Source organism: Aulonocara stuartgranti, assembly GCF_965226115.1.
Source record: "Aulonocara stuartgranti genome assembly, chromosome: 15".
NCBI classification, from domain to species: domain Eukaryota; kingdom Metazoa; phylum Chordata; class Actinopteri; order Cichliformes; family Cichlidae; genus Aulonocara; species Aulonocara stuartgranti.
Genome location: NC_138951.1, coordinates 13740100 through 13755638, shown reverse-complemented (window position 1 = coordinate 13755638; position 15539 = coordinate 13740100). Strand labels below are relative to the sequence as shown.

The following is a 15539-nucleotide window of genomic DNA, read 5'->3' as shown; positions in this document are numbered from 1 at the left end:
AATGCTGTTTGGTGTTGTGCAGGTGAGGGTGCTGCATAATAGAACTTGCAGGAGGCAGGACACGTCACACACAGTAGCTCGCTGTCAATTCTCTAGATAATTAATTAGCTTCACTATTCTTACATGGGCAAAACTTAACATCCTGACTGTAGCGTATCTGCAAAAACATATGCTACACTCATGACTCGTCCTCTAGGAACTATAAATGTCTATGCCATGTTCTCAGCAGGTACTTTCCACAGTAGAAGGATATGTATTTTGATTTGAGACAGGTTTTATGTGAGCTGTCCTTCCTGACACAATCCCATTTATCTGCACTGGGACCAGCACGTGACCTCCTTAAGATTGCCTTTGTGTCTCCTCCCAGAATCGTCAAGGGTCAAATGTGTTAATGCGTGCACCACAGAGCCAGTCTATATCACATTTTAAGTCCATTTACAAAAGCTCTGATGTAAATTTTATCTGCAGGAAGGACACCATAACAAACTCTGGAGATCAGCAGCACTGCTAACATTATAGACTCTAGGATCCTTAAATATGTGTAACAAATTTTATAGCAATTGGCCTCATGGATGCAGAGATTTTACTAAAAAACAAAATCTGTATGCTTCATCCTTTAGGGATCACAAATGACTGTTCCAAAGCTTTTGGTTGTGTATCCAGTAGTTATTTTATGCCTGGGACACATTGAGGGAATGATCAAAAGAGATCATTTGTCATTTTAAAATGCATTAGATGTTATACATTACAGTAATACAAACCATTTTAAGTGGTCTAAGAGATCCCACGAAGGGTGACGGGAAACCCCAGGTCTCAGGAAAAGGGTACACTCCTGTTTCCAGGACAGACACCATGCCCTCAAACCCTGGATCACTGAAAAGCAGCCACCTGAAGAAAGGAGGAATTCATGTTATTTCATCATCAAAAACCTTTATTCATATTATGCATAACAACAAAACTGTTGGTTGTTTTAAAACTAATGTAAGTGAGGACCTTAAATACTTCCATAAAAGAGCTGTAAAAAAATCATTGTCATAAAAATAACAAACTTTCTGTTCCTTTTTTTTCCTCAACACATAAATAAGCAGCAGCTTTTTCAGCTGTGGTATCGGCAGAAGTGACTTATGCTTTTTCCTCAGTACATTAAGCATTGTCAGTTCAAGGCGGCGCTTTATTTGGGTTTAATTCTACATCTACCTCTGCTATGAGCCAAAGAACTAGAGCTAGGAACAAAGGCTATTTGTTTAAGAGCAAAATATCTGGGGAATGGCATGCTTCAATTCAAATCACTTTTCTTCACTATTCATATTTATAGCCCGGGCAGCCTTTGTGAGAACAATGCCCCCAACTTTGGTATTTTAAACCATGGTGTGGCACAGCACAATGCCTCATACCAACAACCAGATGTGAGTCTCTGTCAGGAAAAATACACCCAGCTCATTCAGTCAGGACTAAAAAAAAAGTGATTACCAAGAATTTATGTCAACCTTAACTTGCTAAATCCACAGAGTCTATCTGTTCAGTGAAGTCAACCGGGATTACTGCACGCAAAACACAACGCTACATCTGCTGATCAGCTGCCTTCACTTGTCACAGACAGACAGGAGAAGCTACAGTGGCAGAATTTGCAATTATGTGTCGAGATGAGCTGGCATCTGACAGCAATTAGTTTTGTTTTTGCTGCTGACAAATGCTGAAAAAAATCCTGTGCATTAAGTATTGTAGGTAAGTCAACAATACTCGCTTTACAGGAAAAGCTCTAACTAACAGCATTCATTCCCTTCTGCTGTAGGGCACAAAATGTACTGAATAGCTACACCTATAACCAAGAAAAACATTCTTGTGCCATTTGCCGAATTCTCTCCACACTTTTGTCTGTTTCTCACTTTCTGTCAATTGCTCCTCCTCTACTCCTCTGCTTCCCATGTGTCCCAACTCCCACTCTCCCTCATTTCTAACATGCAACAGCAGGACAGACATTCCTCGGCGGGCAAATGAATGAGAGTTAAACCGAAGCCCAATATAGGCACAGCGGAATGTAGTAATGATTATTATCACAGTTATTTCTCAGAGCAAAACACAGAGAAGATCTTATTAAAGAGACAGCTCTGATTTGAGCGCAGCAGGTAAGAGCTCATCAAAAGGAAAAAAAACAACATCACTGAGAAGGACTGAGATTGTCTCATTTTCTAAAAGGTGCATTTCTTGTATCTTTATGGACTACATGCATAAAACAACAATACTTACACCCCAGAGTGCACTTGAATGGAAGCTGTACTCAGTGGGATGCCGAATGAGCCAGTTTCTATTGTGTCGTCGTGGTATGGTGTTACTCTGCCGTGGCCTTCGGGTTCAGTAAACAGATCAATATGGGGGATGCTGTAATCCTACAGAGGGGGTGGGGAGGAAGAAAAGCCATTATCAGCAGTGGTCCACACAAGATCTTCAATAATTCCTCCCAATAAATCCAAGGAAGATCTTAACTAGCTGACTTTTATTCTTTTCTGCTCTGGAGTCTGGATTGAATATCAATAAAACAATGCAGTCTGTTAGCTACATTTCAGATCCAATGTGAGGTGAAGATAATGTCGGTACTGAAGACCATGCAAGGCGGAGTTAGTGTACGCACCCTGACAGCAAGTCGAATAGAGCCGATCACCATTGGCGGGCTGTTGTGCGGTTCTGTCCCCACTTGAGGTTCTGCCCAATCGTTTGCCAATTCCATGTTCGCCTCCTCCAAGGCGATGGTGCGGCCCTGAAAGTCAGGCTTCTCATACAGCATCCAGCTAGTTATGAAAACATAATCATCATAATCACAATCAGATAGCTAATGATCAAGGTTAACAACTGTGGATTACATCACTAATTCGACAATTTTGGAAATACACCTATTTGGTTGCTCGTTGAAAGCTACATGAGTGAATCAATATCGTTCTCCTGCTATTTTAAGAATACACCTGGCAGTTGGTTAGCACAGCTGGCTCTAACAGCTCCTCTTTAGCTCACTAATTAACACATTGCTTCTTCCCCGATTTCATTGCAAAGTGGAAGAACAACACATCTTTGCAGAAAGTCTGGCAGCCACGCTGTGAATGAGATGAAATCTGTGTTTTTAAAAGGACAAGGCAAGAGCTTGTTACAGTAGTCCTTGCTGCTGGAACAGAGGGCGCTGTACTTTTTAAGTCTTGCTATTTGTTGAATATGATAAAATGCTAATTTAGTGTATCTTGATGTAGCCGCTGAAGGTCAGATCTGAACACATTTCTAATTTGAATTTTTCCTTTATCATTTTAGCACCAGAATCAAGCTGTGCTTTTCTTCCCCAGCACAAAAAATTTGATTTTTTTTTTTCAACGTATGTAAGTGTCAGCATTTTCAGAAAGTGCATTTAAATGTCATTCTTTTTTTTTAGACAGCATCATTCCAAACATCTACCTTGAATATCAAAAACAGTATCTGACCACTGCAAAGAAGTATAAAGAACTACAAAGCTAAGAAGTGCAAGCCAGAGGATGCACCTGCACACACACAAGCACATGGCTGGTGTTTGGCACATTCCTGCAAATGGTATTACACACTTCCAGTAATCCACAGGTGCCTGGACCACGTCAAGAAAAGCAGGAATGGTAAGGGTAAAAAAGGGACTGATAGCAAAGAAAATATGAATGTAAAGCATGCAGGGTTCTAAATAAATAATAAATAAGTTCGATTATCAAGTAAGACTCTCTCAGTGCTCATGCTTCATTAAATTAGCTTGGTGTAGAGCCTCAACAAGAGATTTTGGCATCTCAAAACCACATGACACCAATTAAAGCTATACGGGGCATTTTCTTTCCATCATCTGACATTTTGGCTGAATATTTGTTACTTACCACCCTCTAACAACCTTCACAGATATGAAAGGCGAGAGCTGCAGAGATGTAGCATCTGGCATATCCCTGTAAATCTCATATGCCTGGCCACTGAACTGAGGTTTTTCAAACAGCACCACCTGCATAGAGAAAAGAAGGACAGTGTCAAAAAAATAAAAAAGTAAAAAACATCAACACATCAACCATGAAGAGAAATAATGGCTTAATATTATAATGCATTACTTGCTAAATCTATTACATTAAGCAGGATTCAGTGAGTGCAAGGACATCCCATTTTACTCTCTCCTTTTCATGCTACAGTAGAAGCAAAAAAAAACTTACAGGTATATAATTACTTCAACTACCAGGACACCATAATTTTAATAAAAAACATGAATTTGAACGTTTTTGTTTTTAAAGCCAAACAGAAGCTTGATAGTTATGAATAATGAAGGAGTAAACCACAGTTGTGGAAAAAGCAGCTTCTCTAGAAACCTCTTTGTTATGTTTTGTTTGTTAATAAGCCTGCTTAAAATTCTAAATCTTTACATATATTCTCTTCTGTTTGTTTTGGTTAATCCCAGTCGTCATAGTTCAAGCCCCTCCAAAGGCAACACAGGAGGTAAACCGAATTAATGAACACCTAATATGTAGGAAAGCAACTACAAATGTTGAGTGCCCCGGGAATTCCTCGTTCCTTGTAACAACTACTAATGAAGTTCTGCAGTAATGAAAAACCACAGGATCTGCACTACGTTGGCAGAACTGAATTCTGTGATTGCACCCAGCTGAGCAATTGCACAAGACTTTTTTTTTACTCTGTTTACCCACGAGAACACCATATGAAAAGCAGATGTTTTCACAGAACAGAGACTTGTCTGTTCAGATTCCTCTCTCCCATCTTGTTTCTATTTCATGATGGTAAAGTTGTGCCTACTGTACCTTTCCAGGGCGTTTGTGAAATCCCTTCACAGTTCTTATCTGGAATGCAGAAACACATAGTTAAGATCAAAGTAAACATCTCGACAATACAAAAGAAATTGATATGAATTAGTTTGTGAAGAAGCTGTGCCTATGACCTTTCAGTTTTACTCCCAGGGACATAGTGGGCATGTGGAGAAGACATTCCTCTCATTTCATATCTAAGCACCCAAAACCAGAGACCAGCCAAAACCAGAGTGCAATCAGCGTAAGCTCGTGATGTTGATTGCACAAAACGGCAGTAAAATTAAACTAAAAAACAAAAAATCAACAGCAACTAGAAACATCAAGTCCAGACTTTTGATTATAACTGATTTATAATTTACATATTTCACGCTGTTTTGTCGCACTCCCTCTCGAGGTTCATGCTCGGAAACGTGTTATATCTATGTATCATTAAATATCTGAGCCTTCTCTTATATACTCAGTATTGAGAACTGTCAATTGAATCTAATAAACACTTTAAATACTGTAATATACCAGCTTGGGCTTTGTAAAAACAAGCTTTTACCATTTACAGAGAACAGAAATCGTCATACAAATTCCCTTCAGCTCAATTCAGCTTTATTTATGCAGCCATTGGCCACTTTGTTAGATACACCTATTCAACTGGAAATATATAGTCAGTCACATGACAGCAACTAATTGCATGTATACATGTAGACATGGTGAAGACAAACCAATAAAGTTCAAACCGAGCATTAGAATGGAGAAGAAAGATGATTTAGGTGACTATAAATGTGGCATGGAAAGACGACACCAGGTCTGATGAGTCTCAATTTCTGCTGCAACATTCAGATGGAAGGGTTTGAATTCAGTGTAAACAAAATGAAAGCATTGATCCATCCTGCCTTGTATCAACACTTCAGGCTGCTGGTGCTGTAATGGTGAGGGAGATATTTTCTTGACACACTTTGGCCCCATCAGCACCAAACGAGCTTCATTTAAATGCCAATGTATTGCTGTGTATTGCTGCTGACCATGTCTATCCCTTTATGACCAAAGTGTACATCCAGTAGAGTACATGTACAGTTGACAAATCTGCAGCAACTGTGTGATGCTATCATGTCAACATGGACCGAAATCTCAGAATGTTTCTAGCACCTTCCTAAATGTGAGATTTACATCAATTCTGAAGGCAACATGGTGTTTAACCAGGTACTAACAATGTGTACCTAATAAAGTGGCCGGTTACTTCTGAGCAGATTAACTTTTACATGGACTCCACTGGAGCAAATTCCAGACACAGTGTTACTGAGAATAAGAAAGCTTCCCTACTTGTGATGACCAAAAAAAAGAAAAGAAAATGTAATTTTTTCCATGAAAACCATATGTGGTGTAGCTCCGAAAATAGAAATAGCATCCAACTCTCTTACCAGCACAGCAAGCTTTCTTGTATCTGGCTTGTCAGAAAGTAAGAGCTGATACTTATGTGCTTCAAAGCAATCCACAACTTTAATTTATGACAATAAACCTTTTATTCATCCTTCAATAAAATGTTTGTAATGAATGCAGAACACTTACATTACTTCTAAGTACTCCCTGCGGCTGAGCCGGAGGCTGCTTTCGTTCGGGGAGGGTTGGTTGTTTTGTTGGAGGAACAACAGGAAAGCATGGAGCAGCAGTGTCAGGAAGCACCGGACCTGGCTTTGCAACGCTGTCTGCTTCATCTCCAGCAACAGGAGTGGCCATTTTCTTAATTAACTGGTGTGTAAAAAGAAAACGATGGAGTAAGGATAAATGTTTTTAATGTGTTTGCTTATGAAATATGCCGTGGCAACGTCTACTGTGGTTTATTTACTAAAGTGCCATTTCCATGTCTCTCCTGTCAGTCGACAGGAAAGCAGAGTTCTGTGCTTTAGCTAAATAGCTTTGCTATGCTTCAACTCTGCTGAGCTTGCTAGTTACATTGTGTCTCTGTGCTAAAAGGACAACTACACTGACACTCACAACTTTTAGTTACATGCAGAAAAACTAACCTCTGGTTTGACTTGATCCTGTCCTTGTATGCTCTGTACTGGCTTTACTTGATCTCTTGGGAGGTACTTCTCTAAATAGTCAGGCAGTTTGATGTCGTTAAAAGAAGGAAGTGGAGGACCTGAGTCACTAACCACAGCCTCTGCAGCACGGGTTTCCTCTTCACTCTGCTTGGCTAGAGTGTCTTTGATTGAAGCTGTGGCTGACGGGCTTGGTGTGGGTGGCTGGGACGAAGGTGGAGGGCTCAGCTCGGAGGCTGCAGTAGGCGATACGTTTCCTGAGCCAGTGCCCTCTGACTCGGCTTGAACTCCATTTCTCTTTCCTCTGTAAAGGGAGGTGAGACTACTCAGAACGCAGCTCCCCGCCAAGCGAGACTTCACCTTGATTTGATCATCTTTCTGTTCCTTCACGTCCTCCTCTTCCTTGACAGGGGTTTTGTCCCTGAGGCGAGAGTGTGTGTCTAGGCTATTAAGCAGCATGCTCTTGTCTGCAAAGCTAACCCTGGCAGGCTTCAGGACAGATTTTGTATTTGTGTTTGAGTTCTTGGAAAAAAGGGTCAGTGATGTGTTTATGGAAAACTCAGGCTTTTTTCTCAAGCCAAATGTAAACTCCTCTGGGTCAAAAGTCTTCTCAAAGCGGTCCTCCTTAATGGCTGGCATTGCAAATGGGGGCTGAGGTGGTCGGAGGTGGTTGTGCTTCCGTGGTGGGAGGGAAAATGGGGCACAAAGTTTCTTGATTTTCTCAACAAAATCATGATCATCTAGCTCGCCAGGAGTGTCCAGAAGATTGCTCTCACTTCCAGAAGAAGTCAGCTTTTGCTCCTGGACTTTATGTTTCCATTTGGGGAAGTCCACATCCAGCCAGCTAGAGGGGGCATCTTGCTGTTTCGAGGAGTCATCTGTGCCTAGACCCTGTGGCAATTGGAACTTCTTCATGGATGAATGCTGTATTGAGCCTGGGATCAGCCTGTTAGACTCTGGGGAAGTGGGTGCTTTTGAAGACCGTCTCAGATTGTTATCAACAGGCTCCTTTTTAACTGGCTTGACTTCTAAATGTGTGGAAATGTCACGATTGATATGAGATGAAACTTCATTCACTGGCAAATGCAATCCCATCACAGCTGAATTCTCAGTCACATTCACTGCGTGGCTTGCAGCAGTGCTATCAGGGCGGCTCTTTGTTATGTATTCAGCATCCCTGAGTGGTGTAATATCGCTGCCATTCTCTATATTTTTTGATTCATCAGACAGTGTGTGGCTGGAGGCTGGTTTTGTCATATCTCCAGAGGTACTGACTTCTGAGGTCACTGATTTGACAGTTGAGCTTTTTTCCTGATCTTCCTGCCCACCTCTCTCTGTGTTTGCAGATTTGCAAACAGAAGTAGAAGAAGGCTCTTCCACATATGATTCTTTGTTTTGCCCATGTGTCATGTCAGTGAGTGAAAATAGAGTGTCATTAGAGACTTTTGCCTTCACTTCCTCACTGGCCGTAGCTGCTTTGGTAATAGGATTTGTGCTGGAGAACTCTGAATCATTAGCTCCATGTGTACATGAGTCATCCCGTGAATTCTCTGCTTTTTCCACAGATGCAGAATTAGGCTGTGCAATCACCACTGGCTCTCCTTCTGTTCTGGGGCTTTCTGCAGAATGAGTCTGCAACTCAGAAGGCCCATTTATAAGCGTCTCTACCTTCCCAAGCTCTTTATCACTCTTGGCGCCACTCACAGCCTCATTAGCGTGGGTGATGGTACAAACAGCAGCTTTTTCTGAAGGTGCAGTCACCGACTGACTGAGATGTTGTGTTTGAGCAGGGAGATCTGATGAGCCGCTGCTCTTTTCTGACTGAAAAGCTGGTTCTGGTTCTTTAGTTTCTGGTCTTATTATGTCTTTAACCAGTTGTGTCTCCTCATTTTTTTCAGGATTTTTTCTTTCATCATCCCTTGCAACACTTTCCTCTTTCCCTGTGATCGCCTGCACACTGTGTGAAACCTTGGGCTTTGCGGCACTTTCATCTAGAGGCAGGCGCTGCTGTGGTTTTTCTTTAACTTTCTCCTCAGTCTGATTTGTTTTCTCACTCACCACCTTCTCTAATCTCACCACATCTGCAGGTTCAGCTTGAGTTATTAGTTCTGTGTCCTTGTTTTGAGGTTGCTGTGTTTCTTTTTTACTAGGCTTCTTCCTTTTTTCTTTATCTTTTGACTCAAGTTGCACTGAAAATTCTTTATCTAATTTGGGAAGTTTAACAGGTGACTCCTCCTCCGCTGCAGAAGGCTTCTCAATAGTTGGTTCAACCAAAGGTGATTGGGGGGAAACGAAAGGTTCTGTGACTTCCACAGAAGCCTTTTTTCTTTCCATTTTAAATGTCAGACTTTGTCTCTCTGCTTCTTCCTCTTTTTGGGGTAAATCAATGGAGTCCTTGTTAGCGGGCACCTTTGTTGTGCTGCTACAAGCAGCAGTATCAGGTTCATCTTTGCTGACAGATGGTTGAGGTAATCCTGCTGGTGTGTTTACTGACTGGTGAATATTCACCTTTTTAAATGAAGCATCTAACTGCTTCTCCTGTTTATCGGATACCTCCACTTCCTTTTTAAATTCCTTCTGCTGGCTATCGCTCAGTGGCTGTTCGTCAGATTTTCTTCTTTGAACTTGAGATGGCTCTTTTCCTGAAAGCTTTTTGGGAGAAGAGGCAGTCTCATTTATTTCATCACTCTTATCTGGCTTTGTAGCGGTGACCTTTGACTTACTTGCAGAGCACTCTGGTTTGTTTTGAATGCTTGGACTGATGGGACTGGTTGGGTCTCTATTTTTCCGTCTTTTAGAGCGGGAGCCTGTTCTGCTAGGGCCTTTGGGAGATGGGCTACTGTTATTGGTCACTTCTTTGGAATCGCCTAGTTCTTCAGCTGGAGGATCTGTTTCAGCGCTGTTGGGTTTCGTACCTTGATCTATTGCTTCTGAGACCACCGTTTCCTTTGTTTTCCAGTCTGTTTGTTGTACTGTGGGAATGGACGTGTGCTCCCCTAAAGGAGTCGTATCTCGTCCTTCTGGTTTTAGTGCTATCTTTGACACTGCTTTTGTCTGTATCAGCTCTTTTGTATCCAGTTTACCTTGACTGTCCAGTTCTGGAGACTTTGACGTAATGTCTGCCACAGACGAGGTGGATTTGTGAGACATTCCTTTCACGGCCGGTGTTTGAGGCTGCACAGGTTTATCCACCGACACAGACGCGTCTGTTAATTTCTGCACTCGCTCCCTGATGGTCATCAGCTTTTCCATGACAGGTGGCTGTTCCGTGCTGTAGCGTTCAGCTGATCTTGACCTCTGATCAGACGCAAGAAAATCCACTTTCAACCGCTCGGTGGGTTGTCTATTTGGAGACACATCAGCACTCCTCGGGATTCTGAAGGGCTGCTTGTGGCCACCCGTAGGTTGTTGCTGCTGCTTCTCAAAAAGGCTGATTTTATCCGCAATCCTGGCAGTCGTTGGCTTACGCTCTTCATCAGCCTTCTTTGGGGTGTGTACTCTGTGCAAACAAGAGGTAAATATATCAAAGAACTTCTGAATTTAAAGTCATAATCCATTTATGACCCACCACACCTGCCATAGAGATTTCTATTTGTTAATCACTTAAGAGATAAGAATAACCTGATCCATTTTTCACGTCCTCTATATGTTATGAAATCAGTCCTTAGAGCACAGCACTGATCTTTGCATTATGAATCATGGCGTTGTTTCACTGTGGATACAGTGAAGCAATGCTGCTTTTCATCTAAAGCTGTAGCCTGCTCTTTTACCAAAGCTGGAGCTAGCATAAGTATCTGCTAATAAGGGGATATCGATGAGTTAAATATTCAGCCTTGACCCTCAAAAACAAACAAACAAAAGATAGCATTTTAAGTGAGGTTTACTTATTTAGTTACACTTACTTTACTTATTTTAGTGAGCGTTACTGAAAGACTGATAGATGCATGTGGTGATTAGCCAGTGTTCTATCTATGTAAATCAAACACTTTCACTCCTAAATTCAACTTACCTGCCGTCATTCTCTGTTTTGGGTGTATCCTTTTCGTCACCTTTGGTATTCTTTAATGCTGCATTCCAATCCTTGTTATCTTCAGCTGGACTTTTCTTTGGATTCAGACGAACATGTTTTGTAAAAAGCTTCACCTCACTCTGAGAAACCTTAATGCTCCTGCGTTTGGACTCTGGTGTCTCTGTCTTCCTTTCTACTCTATAAAAATCGTCATCGCCCTCCATGTCTGCACCTTCATCCGCCACACAGTTCAAGTCTTGGAGGTTGTCCAACTGCTTGACCGTGGCGGGGCAGGAAGTCTTTCTTTCCCCTCCTTCAGGTGAGGCCTGTGAGGTGGGGTTTTGCTCGGAGGAGGAGGAGTCTTTAGGTGCCTCACTTTTGCTCTTTAGACTACTCACTAAGTTATCTGACTTAGGGAATCCCTCTGAGGCAGGTTGTGCAGTTGGAGGGATTGTTTCCGCAGGAGCTTTCCCTCCATCGCTCTGAGAGTTTTTCCTTCTTCTTCTGGCTGAGTTTTTACGCCCCATGATGTCTTCTTCTATTTGTTCTTGATCTGGTTCAGGCTCTAACTGTGAGTCTTTGTGGGATTTTAGTGGCACTCCTACTAGTGTGCCGTAATAATCCTGTGCCCCAGCAGCAGGCCTCGCATGTGTTTCTTTGTTCTCTGCACTTGAGCTAATTGCTAAATGAAAACTTGGTGATGACTTTGCCTTAGGGAGGACTTGAAGGCTTTTTGTGAGTTTGGTGCGGACAACTTCCTGCCCAGCACAACTGTTCTCACCACACTGAATCACACTCGTTTCCTCCAGGTACACATGGAGCTTCTTGCCTGTCTGGGCCTGTGCTTTTCTCTGGGCCTGAGGCTGGGTGTGGGCCTGGTCAGAGTACCATGCCACTCCCTGTTTAGTAGATGAATAGAGATGTGTCAGATGGCTGTCATTCCTTTCAGGATTCCCACTTGCTGAAGTACGTTTGTTGCTCTCCTCCCTGTCCTGTCCTGTTGTCTGCCTACTGCACTCCCAAAGCTCCTCCTTTTTTGGACCTCCTACTCCCGTCTCAGTGCTGCACACAACAGGGCCGTCTCTGTGGGCAGACTGCGTGGCGTTCTCCTCGTCACAAGGGAAAACGCCTCTGAAGAAATCCTGAAGATGGGGATTCTCCTCCTCTTGCTGCTGTTCTCCAGCCCAGGGTCTCACAGTCTCCTCACTTTCCACTTCTCCCTCTGACTTAAGAGTGTGATCGCCAGTTGAGGGGGCATTTTCAGTAGGAGTCTTCGGAGCCTTTCCCCTCCACGGAGAGAGCCAAGTGCCAATACGACCCAAGACTCCAGTACTTGGCTGGTCTTCGGGGCTCTCAGACTAAAGCAAAGCACAGAAATAACTCAAATAAATGTCAGCTTCAAAACGTAGCTGCAATTTGCAAACATGCATATTTCCGGTGAATATGCGCAGAATTTAGATAACATGACAGTAATACAAACTGTCTAAATGGACAAAGCAAAGGAGTGCAAGCTGGAGATCCGAAGAAAATATAAGTGAGGGTTTCCTGTTCATTGAGATTTATTTATTTTTTAGTACAGCCATGCATCTCTCAGCATAGCAAAGACATGCAAGGGTGCTTATAACCTGTAAGCTTACCGTAGAAAATACCATATCATTCAGACCCTTTATGTAGGCTGTGAACATGATTTTGGTTTAGAACAAAAACTCCTACAGAGCATAAAACACAAACAAAATCATTCCACCAGGACAAACAATAGCAGTGTGAAAGAGCAGAAAAAACATCACATGGATCAATCACTTTGACAGATCCATACATAACTCTCTCATTTGAACCAGACACTCTTGGCCGTCATTTCAAAATCGACTTACCCTGAACTTCACATGGAAGAAAAACTTTGATCTCGACTTCAAAATGTAAACCGCTGCTTAAAAATCTTCTCTAAGATGTTTGTCTAGCTGATGGAGAAGCTGCGTTTAGTCCCCGTTGCTTGCAGTAAAGCATCCACAACTGTAATAAGAGCGCGGCAGAGTGTGGCTTTGGAGATGTGCGTGATATTTTGAAGTTCCAGCCCCTCCATCAGAACGCGCGCAGCCCAGAGCTAAAAGCGATGCTTTCAAGTGCTGCTCGTACACATCTTCCAACATGCAAACATGAGCGGCCCGATGAAGCCGGTTTGTCAACAGCTGTTTTTTTCCCACGTCAGCAGCTCAACCACAGTTTCATTTTGCTGGTATTTAGTTTGGCTTAAGGCCAACTTATAGCATCAGATATACGTTGAAATGATTGGCTATATGACTGGCTGCTATTAGCAGTTTAAAGCTTTAACTAACACTTACTGGAATACCTTTAGTTATAATAGGCTTAGTAACTCCCTCCAAGTCAAACAAAATCAGTTTGTTTGTTTTAAATTAAACGTGTTATTTTTTCAACTTGTTAAGTTAAGAGAAGCGGTTTGTGGGGGCAAGAAATGCTAAAGATAGATATAATTAGCCATTCACTTCCCCTTATCCTTTTTTAGGGTCGCGGGGGACTGGAGCCTATCCCAGCTGTCTTAGGGCAAGAGGCAGGGTATACCCTGGACAGGTCGCCAGTCTGTCGTAGGGCTTACACATAGATACAGACAACCATTCGCACTCACATTCACAGAGTTTCCAAATAACCTATGCCCACTTACTGCATGTCTTTGGACTGTGGGAGGAATGCAAACTCCACACAGAAAGACCCTGACCTGCTGGCGAAATTGAACTCAGGACCTTATTGCTGTGAGGTAATAGTGCTAACCACTGTGCCACTGTGCTGCCAGATTTAATTAGCCTATCTTTTTTATTTCATAATGATCACTGGAACAAAAAATGATGTATTATTTACATGATTTCCCCAGTGTATATATAAAGCAGTCACGTCTTCTGTTGACGGCCTTCGCATAAGTTTGACTGTTTGCCTGTTATCGACCATGTCATGACTCATATTTCACATATTTGTAATATCACCGTAAATGCTTAGGAAAAAATCGCAGCATAGTGAACAGTTTTTATCCCAGAGCCATCTCTTAACTTGACTTATCTCATCCTTGAACTCGACATACTTTCACCCAAACGTTAAGCAAAACAAATTTTGGAACTTGTGGCATAAATGTGCTGAATATTTCTAAGGGTAAAACTTAAAAAGCAATATTTTAAGTAGTTATTCAATGAATGTTGCTTTTAATTCCATTATGTATATTGTTGCACAGGAATAAAATGACATTACTTATAATACTTGGAGTTTTTGAAAATACTTTTTTAAAATCATTTCCTAGTTGACTACTCTCTGTTTTTTTATGCTTTTTTTTGTCCTGTGATGGTCATAAGTTTATATTTTTCTAATTTCTTCTTGACTTTTTGCACTTTCAGGAACAGTTGTTACACTGTAACAACTCATCAGCTGATAAAAAAAACCCATTCACTCATTTGTTTATTCAGGCACTCCTTTGCTGTCCAAGTTCAGGATAGGATTGGAAATACGCAGTAGCCACGTGTCTCATTGTTTAACATGTACTGATCTAAAGAAGCAGAAGAAAAAAAAGAGCAATTGTCTCATCTATTGATGCAGTGTATCAGTGTCTCAGTATACATTTTACTGTGGGCTATTTGTTGCTGTTCTAAAGAAACAATGCAGTACATCCACAAGTTTGCTGCACTGCCGCAGGAGAATGAAAAATAAGTATACGCACTCATTCCATTCACTGAATGAGCTTATTTCCACTGAAAGAACTCAACATGAAGAACACTGAAATAAAATTACAAAACACCATAACATATAAGCACTAAGTAGCAAGTATGTATAGGATACCTAAATGGTGACAATGCACAAGAAAGAAAGAAATCTCATTATGTAATATAAGAGAGGCTTGTTGATAAATGAGTGTAGATTGCTTTGTGATTTTACAAAATTTACAAAATTTTAGTGAGGTTAAAATGTCATATTTCAAAGAGCAAAAGCAGTAAATTGATAATCTGGATGAGTGTTTCCTTTCCAAACTCTTACACCTAGACCAAAATTAGATCTGTTATATTTCAAATAGGTTATATTTGACAGATATGAGCATTTCAGACTGAAATTAGATTCTGTTTTGAGGAAGTGACAGCTGTTCTGTAATCATTAATTAGCTGATGTGTGTGCAGTTCAACATTCCGACATTTTTCTTAACACCTGAATGCAGCACGAGGCCTTGCCCAAACAAAGTTTTTCAGCGGAAATGACGCACCGCTCATGTGGGTTTCAGAGTCTGCTGAAAGTCGTTTTTTCTTTTTTTCCCAAATTTCTCTTCTTTTATTTGGCGAGAAGTTCAAGTCATTCTTTCCATGCTGCTCAGTCGGGGAACTTAACCATTAAACCACTCCTGTCTGGGTAACTCAGGATTGTTTTGATTTTTTAAAAATAATAATAATAATGAAGCAGAGCAACTAGAAGCCACGTTGTAGCATGATGAATTTTAAAGAAAGCTCGATTTTCTCTACTTCTAATACATAATCCACCCTGCCCGGGGGGACTGGCCGCGAATCACTGGTTTAAACACTGCACATGGGATTAATTTATGCGTTCACATTTAATGTCCCATTTTGTTTTTACTATAGTATTATCATAACGGGTATACCCCTTACAATGGTGGTCAGACAAACACGAAAAGTAAAGCATCAACCGTCACCACGCTATCAT

At 41.5% G+C, this 15539-nt stretch overlaps 1 protein-coding gene across 3 annotated transcripts in view; it reads right to left on the bottom strand.

The window, feature by feature from the left end:
- The window catches only part of LOC309689912 (uncharacterized protein), a 29009-nt gene that overhangs the window by 12868 nt on the left and 602 nt on the right, over window positions 1–15539 (bottom strand). Inside the window, exons 1-9 of one of the 3 annotated variants that reach the window (XM_082506611.1) lie at window positions 12476–12676; window positions 10839–12196; window positions 6944–10328; window positions 6357–6536; window positions 4794–4832; window positions 3873–3991; window positions 2630–2786; window positions 2248–2387; window positions 762–888 (exon numbers count right to left, since the gene is read on the bottom strand). In XM_082506611.1, the coding sequence (XP_082362737.1) occupies window positions 762–888; window positions 2248–2387; window positions 2630–2786; window positions 3873–3991; window positions 4794–4832; window positions 6357–6536; window positions 6944–10328; window positions 10839–12196; window positions 12476–12523 (5553 nt within the window). In that variant the 5' untranslated portion in view covers window positions 12524–12676. Of the gene's footprint in view, window positions 1–761; window positions 889–2247; window positions 2388–2629; window positions 2787–3872; window positions 3992–4793; window positions 4833–6356; window positions 6537–6811; window positions 10329–10838; window positions 12197–12475; window positions 12677–15539 lie in introns of those variants that run through there. The other 2 variants (XM_082506609.1, XM_082506610.1) reach the window with 2 other exon arrangements.